The sequence below is a fragment of the Myotis nattereri genome (assembly GCF_964212035.1).
Source record: "Myotis nattereri genome assembly, chromosome: 12".
Lineage (NCBI taxonomy): Eukaryota > Metazoa > Chordata > Mammalia > Chiroptera > Vespertilionidae > Myotis > Myotis nattereri.
The window spans coordinates 77,077,075-77,088,833 of NC_138087.1; the positions used below are offsets into that span (position 1 = coordinate 77,077,075).

The following is an 11,759-nucleotide window of genomic DNA, read 5'->3' on the forward strand; positions in this document are numbered from 1 at the left end:
CCCGCCCCACAGAGGCCGCCTGGACTCCAGGAGCCTATGTTAGGGGGGTTCTTTGAGCACGTCTGCCGCTTGTTGTTTGGCTCATCTTTTTATACCTCGGTTCTATGCCCTCAACTGCTGCGTCCTCTGGCCCCATGCTTTGTGCATAGTAGGTGTTTCACGTTCGTTAGGCGCCTGTCCTTCCCATCTCTTCTTGTAGGTCAGGGAAGCCTGCATGGAATCCCACCTGCTAGAAGTTGGGGGCGGGATTAGAGCTAATCTGTCCAATTCCTCACTTGGCAGGCAGAGGGGACTGGGGTCGGAGAATGAAGAGACTTGCTCAGGATCCCTTTGTTGACTCATAGCAGAGCAGGTGTTCGTACTGAATTGTACGTTCAAATAAATGTATTTTAAATATATACAGTGAGTCAGCTTCCTGTTTTTAAAACTCACGAACCAAAAGGCTGGGTGAACATGAGACATCTAGAAACCAAAGACAATGTTGGCTTGCTGCAGAGATAAAGCCAGCCCCTGTCTCATCCCTCCTTTGTTCTCTGCTCCCTTTTCTGCCCCTCCTTCCCGGACCTCCAGGGAGATGTGTACGCTTTGCGTGGTAACTGGTAGGGAGTGTAGGTTTCTAGGCAGCAGGAGGTGGGGAGCTGGGAGCCACCCACCAGATAATTAGCCCCTTGGGCAACTGAGGGTGGAAGGCTTTCTCCTGCCTGAGAGATGCCTGTGCCTAGTGTCTACAAGACTGATGGTGTCAGGAATTCATGGGACAGGATACAGCACAGTCTCACGGAGAATGTAAAGAGGGAGAAAAAAGAATTAATTGGAAGCGAAGCAAGAAAAATCAATGCAATTTTTAAAAATTTCTCTTAACGAGCAGACCTACAGACTAATCTCAGCACATCGGCTGCTTCTGGAGCATCCTCCACACGGGCACTGCCCTGGGCAGCGGCAGCAGCAGCGGGAGCAGGGAGCGGTCTGGATGCTGCAAACTTGGCATGGTTTTCACTAAGTGACTTGTTCGAATTCTCTGGCTTCCATCAGCCCTTTTCTAGCAGGTGGCAGACCTAACATCAGTCTCTTCTCTTTTTATATATTTGTATTGATTTCAGAGGGGGCGAGAGGGGAGAGAGATAGAAACATCCGTGATAAGAGAGAATCGTTGCTCGGCTGCCTCTTGCAGGCCCCACACTGGGGATCGAGCCCACAACCCAGGCATGTGCCCTGACCCGAAACAAACCATGACCTCCTGGTTTATGGGTCGACGCACAACCACTGAGCCACACAGGCTGGGCAACATCAGTCTCTTTTCTTTCCAGGACACCATTGAGGACAAGCTCGATACCAAGCACTACCCTTACATCTCTACCCGCTCCTCTGCCTCCTTCAGCACCACCGCCGTCAGGTGAGACGCTCGAGCAGGCAGGCGGCAGTGAGGGGCTGGCCCTGGTGGCATGTCAGCTGCACAGCAGTCCCGTTGTGATACCGCGTGGCCGTGAGCCCCTCCCGCTGTGCTCATCGCAGCCAGGTGCAGGCCGGCCCTGACAGCGCCACCCGCCCACAGGGCCCTTCCTCTCAGTGCAGGAGGCCCAGTGAGGCATCTGTGCGCATTTGCTGTTCCTTTGGCTCTGCTGTTCCTGCTCACTGCCAGCAGAGTGCCCATTCACAGCTAGGAACGTGTACCCCTGGGGGTAGACTCCTGGACGAGCAGCACGCCGGAGGAGCTGCTGAACTTAGCATGTCAAACAGTAAAGCCGACCTGAGCCTGGCTGCTGCCTACATGTTTCTAAGAGACTGACAGGTGGCAGCAGGGTGCTCGTAACAGTTCTGCTCCCGGCCCCACTGTGCTTCATTCACAACACTCACTACGCAGCCTCTCTGTGTCACTGTGTGCGGACGAACATGTACACGTGTCACGCAGGTGTGAAGTGCAGGTACTTGAGTGCGGGTGAACATTATTAATCTCTCCCCTGCCCCCCTCAGCGCCCGCTATGGGCACTGGCATAAGAACAAGGCCCCGGGCGAGTACCGCAGTGGTCCCCGCCTCATCATCTTCATCCTGGGAGGCGTGAGCCTGAGCGAGATGCGCTGCGCCTACGAGGTGACCCAGGCCAACGGCAAGTGGGAAGTGCTGATAGGTGAGTGGGCCTGTTTCCCAGGGGGTGGGGCTGCTTCTCCGCACTGGGCTCCATTCCACGCTTTGGTGTCTCATTCTGTCCTCGACTCCACTGCCCCTGCCAGACGTCATCTCTAGAGCTGTTCATGGTCGGCAAAAGCTAAGGGGTGAGGTTCCTCGTGTCTGCGTGTGGTGGGAGGGGCCTGACACAGACTCCAGCAGCCCAGGCCCACTTTCTGCTCTGCCCCTGCCTGTGGGTCACCTGGGCATGCGCCCCACCTCTCCAGGCTGCCATCTCCTTATCCAACCAAACAGGCTAAGAACACCCACTTACAGCCCAAACTAGACCTAAGGTGGGACTTGTCCGTGTCCTGGCATTGGGCCTCACACCGAGGTGCTCGGTAAAAAGAAGGTAAACTGACCCTCCTTACCTCTCCGTCAGAGATGGACAGACCAGACACGCGTGTGAGCAGATGCTGCCCGAGGCGTGCTGGCCTCTGCCCAGGGTTCCCCTCCAGCCCTACTACTTCCGGTCTCTCATACCCTGTCTGCGATTTCCTGATGGTTTTCCAGAAGAAAGGCAGCAACTCACAGGAGCTGACTCAATGCAGCGGCGGTGTTTCTCCTTATCATGCGTGTAGGAACGCCCACAGTTCTAGGGTTGGAAGAGAAAGAGGGAGCTGAGAAAAATCTCGCTTTCTCCACGTTTTCCTCAGTCCCTCCTTTCCCTTAACAAAATGGAGTGGCACTTGCCCGGATGCCTCTTGACAATAATTGGCAAGAGGCTATCAGCACATACTACCTGGCCAGGCCCTGCCCTCTCTCCTTATCTCGACAAGACGAGTCAGCTTCGTGCCTCTCCTTTGGAGTGGCCAAGTCACGGTGCCTCCAGGCTCTCAGAGGAGCAGGTTCTACACACCAGTCACATGGTGTCCCTGGTGTCTCCAGATGGACCCAGAAGCACCATTCAGTGGGGAGATTGGACATTCTTCCTCCCGTCCCCGCTCCCTGGAGCTCCCCCATGTGGTCACCATTTCTCCCTGTGTTGTTCCTTCCCGTTCGTTATGTAGGCGCCCCCCCGCCCCCCCTGATGAAGCTCTCTGCTCCCTGCTTGCATATGTGTTGCATGCGTGTGTTGGATAATTCTTACCTCAAACACAGTTTTCCTGGGCAGAAGCTGTCAGAGCCGGGCTTGGGGGTAAATCTCTATCTTCGACTTTGGCCCTGACCTGAGGTTCCCCATTGGGAGGTGGTATAACCTGGGGAGATGAAGTGACCTACAGATTTTTGGAGGGGTCTCGCTCAGACAGCCGATGTCCGCTGTGTGGCCTCACCTGCTTTTGTGCATGCCAGCCATCCTTGCAGTGCGTGTGCTGTGTGCGTGCCTGTGTGCGTGCGCGTGCTCGTGTGTCTTGCTTTCTCATATCTCACTGGCTGCATAAAACGTAGGCCTAAGTTGGCATGTTCCTGTTCCGTACCTTTGTTCAAGCAGTCAGCTGGCCTCTGTTCTCCCGCAGGTTCTACTCATATTCTTACTCCCACCAAATTTCTCATGGACCTGAGACACCCCGACTTCAGGGAGTCCTCTAGGGTATCTTTTGAGGATCAGGCTCCAACAATGGAGTGAGAGCCAAAGAAACAAAGTAAAAGCAGCTTATTACAGAAAAGAAACTCTTCCTCTCTGAAGGGCTTTCTTTGATTATTCCGTCACTCTTTTTATTTTTTCTGTTTTTAGTTTATTATTTATTTGATTTTCCTTTAACAAGAAAATGCTTGCAGTTCTTAACACCGATTGAAAATGTGTCCGATGCTGCCTTCACCCACTGGCCACAGAGCCTCCGGGCCGGCCCGCGGGCTCTCTCCTGCCCTGGGTCCCCTGCTGCTCAGCCCACAGCACAGTCCCCGGGGTTTTAACCTGAGAACGAGAATAATGCTGTGAGCAGCCCTGCAGAGGGGTTGAGGGATGCCAGAGGGTCGCGCCCACGCCTGGTGCTCAGGGATGCGTTTGTGGGCACCAGGAAGAGAGCACCTTGTCCAGGTTGGGGTGTGGGGTGGGAACCTGAGCACGAGGCCGGCAGGCTTCCCAGGGACAGCCCTGGGTGCCCGGTTGTGGGGGAGGCTCTGCGGAGAGCGTCAGAGTAGACTCCGAGTCAGTGGTAGTGAGACATGTAAATGCCGCTTTCCCCGACAGCACTTAGCCCGGGGAACAAGGGGTCACAGGCCACCATGTACTGGGTGAGCTCCCGCCAGCCACGGAAGAGCTCCTGTCTCGTGTTCCTCTGGGGAAAGGGCACTCATTAGCCATTTGCTCTTTCAGTAACTGCTTTCATTTTAACCTCCTGTGATCCTTCCGAGAGTTGAGTAATCACCCTCCTCACCCACTGAAGCCCCTCGTGCTGAGAGCCTTTGGGTGGAAATCGCTCTCCCACCGCACTGCACCTGCTCTCTGTCCCCCAGGAACCTGCTTCTGTTCGGTAGATGATCCAGATTTTATTCTTGTCCTCGTCCCCTCCTCTCTCCTTCCGTTCTCCCTACGTGCTGGGAACCTCCTCGGATGCGTTTAAATGGCAGACTGATCCAGAACTCCACTGGAACGTTACTCAGGCCTTAGCTTCACTGCCCGTTCTGTGATGAGGCCAGAGTTTGTGTACCTGGCTTCATAGACTCCATCGACATGGGCCCTGAAAATGTCCCCTCCACCTGGGCTGAGCTGTGGCCCAGTGAGTCTTCAGAATGTGAGTCACCTTGAGCAGTGGGGAGACCTGGACTCCAGCCCCAGCTCTGCCACAAGGACCTGTGACTAGGTCATTCCCACTTCCTGGGCCACAGTGTATGGCCCACAGGGAGGCTGGACCATAGGGCCCCAAGGCTCCTCCTCAGGTTGGTGACTGAAGCCATGCAGCCCTACCCATTCTCGGCTCCCTGTTGACCTCAGGGGAAAGCCATCAGCACCTTGGCTAGGAAACCTGGAAGGTTGATATGAAGGTGAGAAATAGCAGGGGGCTATGAGCCAGGACACTGGGGCTGGCTATGGCCTGAGTACCTCCCATTCTGCCCAGGCTCCTTCCCAAGGAAAGCCAAACCTGTGGGCACTGAATTAACAGTCGTTGTTTCGAAGCATTTTGGGAGGTGGGTAATCAGAATCAGAGCTGCTAGTTCTGTGTGCAGGTGGCAGGTGGGTGGATGGCATTTACTGCAAGGTGTGTTTTTTAATTGATTTTGAGACAGAGAGAGAGAGAGAGAGAGAGAGATGGATTTGTTGCTCCACTTATGCATTCATCAGTTGATTCTTGTACGTGCCCTCACTGGGGGTAGAACCTGTAACCTTGTATATCAAAACGATGCTCTAACCAACTGAGTACCCGGCCAGTGAGAGAAGGGTTTTGTCCCAGCAGACATCTGTCTGCCCACAGCGCTCAGTCTTTCGGATGACTCTGTTCTGGGAGACCCCATTCACATTTCTCAACCTTCCCGTTATGTAGACTAAGAGGGACCCTCAGAGCAGTGGGACCCTCTTGCTGATCTAAAGGGCCTATGTGGTCAGCTACCTGTGAGTTCAAAGTGAGAACATTTGCAAATTGTGGTTTAAACCCACCCCACTCAATTAGCAATATTTGTGGTGGTAGAAAGCCTAACCAAGTATTAAAGCAATACAGATGATTGGGTGGCAAGAATGGGCACTCAGCTGCTCTGGGTCCTTTAAAGAGACCAGTGAGCGAGGGCCCAGCACCGTGCCTGGCACAGGGTCCTACAGGCCTCTCTAGTTGCCCAGTACTCTTGGTCCTGGGTTTTCTTCTTTCAGTCAAAGCCTGGGAACACCAGATGGTCAGTGATCAGATAATATCAGAAAATTCTAGAGCTGATGGATTCCTTAACCTCTTTTTGGCCTCCCACAAATCCTGAATTTGCAAGGAAGCAAGGGCAGGGGGAGCACTTTGGGACGGGTTAGGGATGGTTTTCTCTGGAATGAGTGTGCTGCCATTGTCTCAACCTAGGATGCCCTTGAGCTAACCCTGCACCCAGAGCCCAGGGCTGTCTTTCAGGGTGTAGACACACAGTCCGTGTGGATTGAAATTGGAAAGCCCTCATTCTCACAGCTGTTCACTGTTAGGAATTTGTAACATTTAAGTCCTGCTTCCCCATTTGTAGACAGTCTTTGACTTTCTTTAGGACGCGTGGTAAGATGGGTAGAGCCACAGAAATGTGTACTCTGGGGGACATACTGCTGAAGCCTCTGTCACGTTTGTAGGAGGAGCCTCAGTGCAGGATAATGAGTCGGCTTTAGAGCTGGGGCCTGGGGCCTGCGGCCTGGGCATCACTCGGCACGATGGCAGTAGCTGCTCTGAGCAGTGACAGGTGCCTGGGACTTGCACTGCAGGGAATGGGGTGTCGGGAGGAACCCCTCACACCAGGGAAGGCTTTACGAGTTTGCTGCTGGTTTGACTGACCAGGAAGGTCCAAGGCCTGCAGCTCCAGCAGTCACAGGTCAGCTGAGCAAGTAGTGGTCAGAGGCACAGGGACGCTGGTGTGTGGGATCCCGCCCAGCAAGCCAGCCTGAGCCTTCTGTGCCTGCCCGAGCTCGGGCGGGGATCTGGCATCCTGAGGTTTCTGCTCCCCTTGTCCCATGAAGGCCATGCCTGCACCCGCATCTCCAGGGAGGCACATTTTCAAGTACAGGTCTCTTTTGTTCGGTTCTTCTCTCCCACCAGGATCTTTCTTTGACGGCCACTGCTGCATGCGTGCAGGCCTCATGCTCACACACCAGCCACTTCTGTTCTGTTTGAGTATGTCCATGTCCAAACCACACGATCCATGCATCTTTTTTCACTGCACTTACTAGATCTCTCTCCTTATGAAAAGGACTTCATTTACTTTTATTTATTTATTATTTTGTGGTAGAAGTTATACCTAATTCCATTAGCTTAAATTTTTGCAAGCATTTCTAATCTCTTACAATGCACGGTCTCTATAAGGTAAGGCCTCAGGTCCCCGCCCTCTCCCTTTCACACCTGAGGTCCCGCCCACCACGGCAGTTCCAAGCATCTGCTCCCAGAGGTCAGTGGCTTCCCCCAGGGTGTTCTGCCTACCAACTGCCTTCCTACCAGGCACCATTCTTTCCACACATAGGCCCCGCATAGCCCCCGCCCCATTCCCAACCTTTCCCTGCCATGTGGTTTGGAATTCCTCTCCCTGCTTCACCTTGAGTTCAAAATGCAGCTGCCTCATGTCCTGCAGATGGCGCTGAGCCCTGAGGGGGAGGCCTGGGACCCTGCCTGAGCCAGAGGATTTTAAAATATATATATTTTTATTGATTTCAGAGAGGAAGGGAGAGGGAGAGAGAGATAGAAACATCAATGATGAGAGAGAATCATTGATCGGCTGCCTCCTGCATGCCCCCCACTGGGGATCGAGCCCACCACCCAGGCATATGCCCTTGACCAGAATTGAACCCGTGACCCTTCAGTCCACAGGCTGACTCTCTATCCACTGAGCCAAGCCAGCTAGGGCAACCAGAGGATGTTTTGTTTATCCCCAGTCCCCAAATGTCTCCCAGCCCCAAATGTGACTTGGCCCCAAAGCCCAATCCCCAACCCCCTCCCTGCCTCCACTGACCACACCAGGGTGGGGCGGGGGAGTGGGTGCAGGTCTGGGAACCTCGAGGAGCAGGGAAGGAGGAAGCGTCCCAGCGAGCTCACTGTCTTCTCTGCCTCCCTCAGGATCCACGCAGATTCTCACCCCACAAAAACTGCTGGACACGCTGAAGAAACTGAATAAAACAGATGAAGAAATAAGCACTTAAAACAATAAGCTGCCCCTCCAAAAAGTGAACCCTCTTCCCCCCATGCTCCACAGCCCTGCCGCTGCCCACTGCCTGCAGTGGTTCCTTTGCTGACCCTCTGTCCCTCCCTGCCTCCCAGCTCTGCACGCCCTAGTCGGCGCTGTTGCCACTGCGTTCTCGTGTTTAATGATGCCCTCTTCTCTTTGAAACAAAAGAAAATAATGCATTGTGTTTTTTAAAAAGACTGTCTTCTATATGTGCCCTGAGAGGAGAGGTTCGTGTGTAAGTGGCGCGCTGCTGGAGAAGTTCTGGGACTGTTCAGATGAATGGACACCTCCTCCCCATTCGTTATGATTCCGTGACCTTGTACATAACCTGGTGCGACACGTGCAGATTGCCTGAGTGTGGGAAGGCGGATGCTTGAGTGTTTTTAAGAACCTGTCTGGGTTGTTTCTGTTCTTATTGGGACTCAGATGTCTGTTCTGGGAGTTTTTCAAACTGAGGCTCTCTCTGTCCACTCCGGTTCCCACGCCCCAGGGCCTGCTCTCATCGGGTAGTCGGGGCAGCGAGGCCCAGGTGGATCTCGGAGGCTGGAGCTGGAACCCACCTCTTTGCTTTCCTCAGTGGCCCATATCCCCAGTGCTGTGGCTGTGGCTGTGGGTGGGGGCTGGTGTTCAGCTTGTCACCGCGCCCTCCCTGGCTGCGTCCACAGCAATGTGACCCTGAGGGAAGTCGCTCTGTGGTCTAAGTCACTGCGCCCAAACCAGTGAGGAGCAAGCTCCCCCTGGAGACCATGGTCTCCTGGAGAAGGGGTTAGGCCTGATCTTTTGACCAGAGAAGTTCTTTCTTAGTGGAGTCAGCCTGGGAGAGCTCAGGGGTCAGGAAGGGACTAGAACAGAGTGAGCTCTGCAGGACGCTGTCAGAGGGCCTTCGCTGTAGAGAGGGCCTGTCCCCTAAGACGTCCAATGGCCGGGATCATAGCCCAAGGGATGTATACAGACCGTTGCCCACTCAGATGACCCTCAGTGGAAGATACTTCCTGATATTTTATTTTTTGTAGTGCAGGGTCATATGTTGTTGTGCTTGTAGAGAAAAATGATCATTTTATTCCCTGTATAAAAACCTAGCTGTATAAAACTTAGCTCTAATGCAAAACTTAAAGAAGCAAATGCAGGCAGGATGTCTCGTCATCCTCAAGACTCAGCAGTTCTCGTTCCTGGGAGTGAGCACACCGTTTGTTCTGCTGCTGTTGTCATGAAATATAATGACAGTGGAAGTCACAAAAATGTCCCCTGTCCAGCCCCCGCCACCCTTTTACTCCTGCAGACCGCGTGTATATTCCTGTCTCGTGATGTCGTTGCAAACGTGGTGTGTGCTAGTTTAACTCGCCCGCTCTCCTTTCAGAACATGTTCCTCGCCCGCCCAGTAGATGCCTGTGGTGTCCTCTCCTCACAGCTTGGAAACCTCTCTCCCCTTTGCACTCAGATTAGTTTGCAGGTCTGTCTCCCCTCTCCCCTTAAGACATCTTATTTCCTTAGGACAGAGCTGTAGGTACTTGCATTGGTTGGTTTCTTACTGTTACTGCTTGTTTTGTCCCCTCCCTGTGACCAATGCTCATGCTTCAGGACCTTGTTTGTTGAACATGTTGGTTTTCCTTTCTCTGTTATTTATAGAAACATAATTTATCAAAAGGATATTTTAAAAATCTAGTCTGTCTTGAAACTTGTTTACCTTGAAATTATCAGAATCTCAGTGTTTGAAAGTATTGAAGCACAAACATGTATCATCTCTGTACTGTTCTGTACTAAAGTACTTGAGTCTAATAAATGAATAATTCGGCGCCCATTCATGGTGTCCAAGGTGACTCTGGGCTGGTTTCACTGTGGGAAGTGGAAAGGAAGGCTTCTGCAATGGTCCATGGCAGAGGAGTCCAGCTACCCCAGCCACGGCTTGGAGTCTCCTGGATCCAGGTCTCCGTTACTTGCATTAAGATCTGTAGCTGTTGCACATTTGGGGACAATCCGTGAAGCTTGTCTTGGCCCCTAGCCGCAACAGCAAGCTACCTGTAGATGATATGGTCCTTCCATCGCCCTATTTCTCTGTGTCTAGAACGTCTCCATCTCAGGGCCTGCAGGCTGGAGGTCTCCACCAGACCTGCTCAGGTGCCTGTACAGCCATGTTGGTGTTACACCAGGCTTTTGTTCCTGGGAGGCAGAATGGCAGTGACAGGGTCTGCTTGACAGACCTTGGCATCAAGCAGGCTTGGCTCAAATCCACATGACCTTGATGAGGAACTTTGTCTCCTCCTGTGAGTGATGCCTGTGGAAGAGTAATGCTGAGCTGAAGGATAATTTTGCTGGATATAGAATTCTTGGTTGACTGTTTTTTTCTTTCAGCACTTTCTCATTCTACTGCCTGTGTGGAAACTTAGATTTTCTTTTTTTAATTAAAAAAAAAATATTACTCATTTTAGAGAGGAAGGGAGAGGGAGATAGAGATAGGATAGAAACATCAATGATGAGAGAGAATCATCAATTGGCTGCCTCCTGCACATCCCCAACTAGGGACTGAGCGCGCAACCCAGGCATGTGTCCTGACTGGGAATTGAACCATGACCTTCTGATTCATAGGTGGATGCTCAACCATTGAGCCACACCAGTGGGCAGAGTTTCTTAAATGAATGTTTTCCCATTTTCTGTACGCCCTTAGAACAATTTCCAGACACTTTAAATAATTGTTTCTTTTTTTAAATGTTCAATTAACTTGTCTTGCTGAAGGGAAGGTGGACTGAGCTCCTTACTATGCTATTCGGAAAACCCTTCCACATGTGGTCTGACAGTAAGCAGATGTTTATGAGTGCCTACAGTGTGCCAACTTCCATCCTAGGCTCTAGGAATGCAGCCGCAAACCAGGCAGACTGGGTCCTCATGAGCTCACACTAGTGGGCGGTAGTACTGTATCACACACACACACACCCTGGATGAACAAATCTCTCTTATGTCATGTGTTCCATAGAGGTTGGCAAGATGTCAGGCATGTTTAATGATGCCTGCCCCCCCAACCCCCCTGCCGTCGCCATTGGTCCTAGGCTTCCTTCCCTCCAGAGGCTTCCAGAGGTGGCAGTGCCCCAGCCCATCAGCCACTGCCCTGGACTGATGCTGCCACCTACTGGGCTGTGTGCACTGCACCTGCTCCTCTCAGAAGACCCAGATCACAAAGTCAGGAGGCCCTGGGCCCACCACCACCAGTCCCCAGTGTGGACACAGGTTAAGAAGCAGCAACGAGATGGTGTCACTGGGAAAGGTGATGACTAGAGACTCTCCAGGCAAACTCCAGAAAGGAGTATCCTTCAACCTGTAGCATTCCCTTCCCCACCCCCACCACCCAGAAGTCTGGCCGGAAAGTCCAGCTGGCCACTTGCTGTGTGACTGCAGCTGCTTTTATAAACCTGGCCCTGACCCCCAGGAGGAAGTACCGGCCCAAGAGTTGATACCTTCTGTGGGCTCTAGGCAGCCCATCAGCCTGGGGATTCAGAACTACCCCTGAGATGGGCCTCAGGTAAAAGGGCAGCAACCCGGGAGGCATGAGGAGGGAGAAGGCAGCTGGGGATTCAGGCACCATGGGGACCCTCTGCCTGGGCGGGGCTCTGTCAGTGAGCCTCCCATGTCAGTGAGGCAGCAATCTCCAGCTCGGGGGATGGCCATGGCTTTAGGCTGGAGGGCCAGTCCCTCTCCTGGCCCCAAGTTTTGGGCACTGGGTCAGGCCTCTCTCCCCTCTGGGACCTGTATTGCCCTGTTTGCAGTCCAGGGCAGACAAACTCAAGCCCACCTTTAACCAACCACTGCTCCAACCTGCCTCATTGCCAAAAATAAACAC

The 11,759-nt window shown here is 52.9% G+C and overlaps 1 protein-coding gene across 2 annotated transcripts in view; it reads left to right on the top strand.

The window, feature by feature from the left end:
* Window positions 1–9,728, top strand: part of STXBP1 (syntaxin binding protein 1) — a 48,202-nt gene extending 38,474 nt beyond the window's left edge. The window contains exons 17-20 of one of the 2 annotated variants that reach the window (XM_081104127.1): window positions 1,308–1,393; window positions 1,972–2,126; window positions 3,622–3,747; window positions 7,822–9,728. In XM_081104127.1, the coding sequence (XP_080960253.1) occupies window positions 1,308–1,393; window positions 1,972–2,126; window positions 3,622–3,731 (351 nt within the window). In that variant the 3' untranslated portion in view covers window positions 3,732–3,747; window positions 7,822–9,728. The remainder of the gene's footprint in view (window positions 1–1,307; window positions 1,394–1,971; window positions 2,127–3,621; window positions 3,748–7,821) is intronic. The other variant, XM_081104128.1, reaches the window with a different exon arrangement.
* The last annotated feature ends 2,031 nt before the right edge of the window (window positions 9,729–11,759 follow it).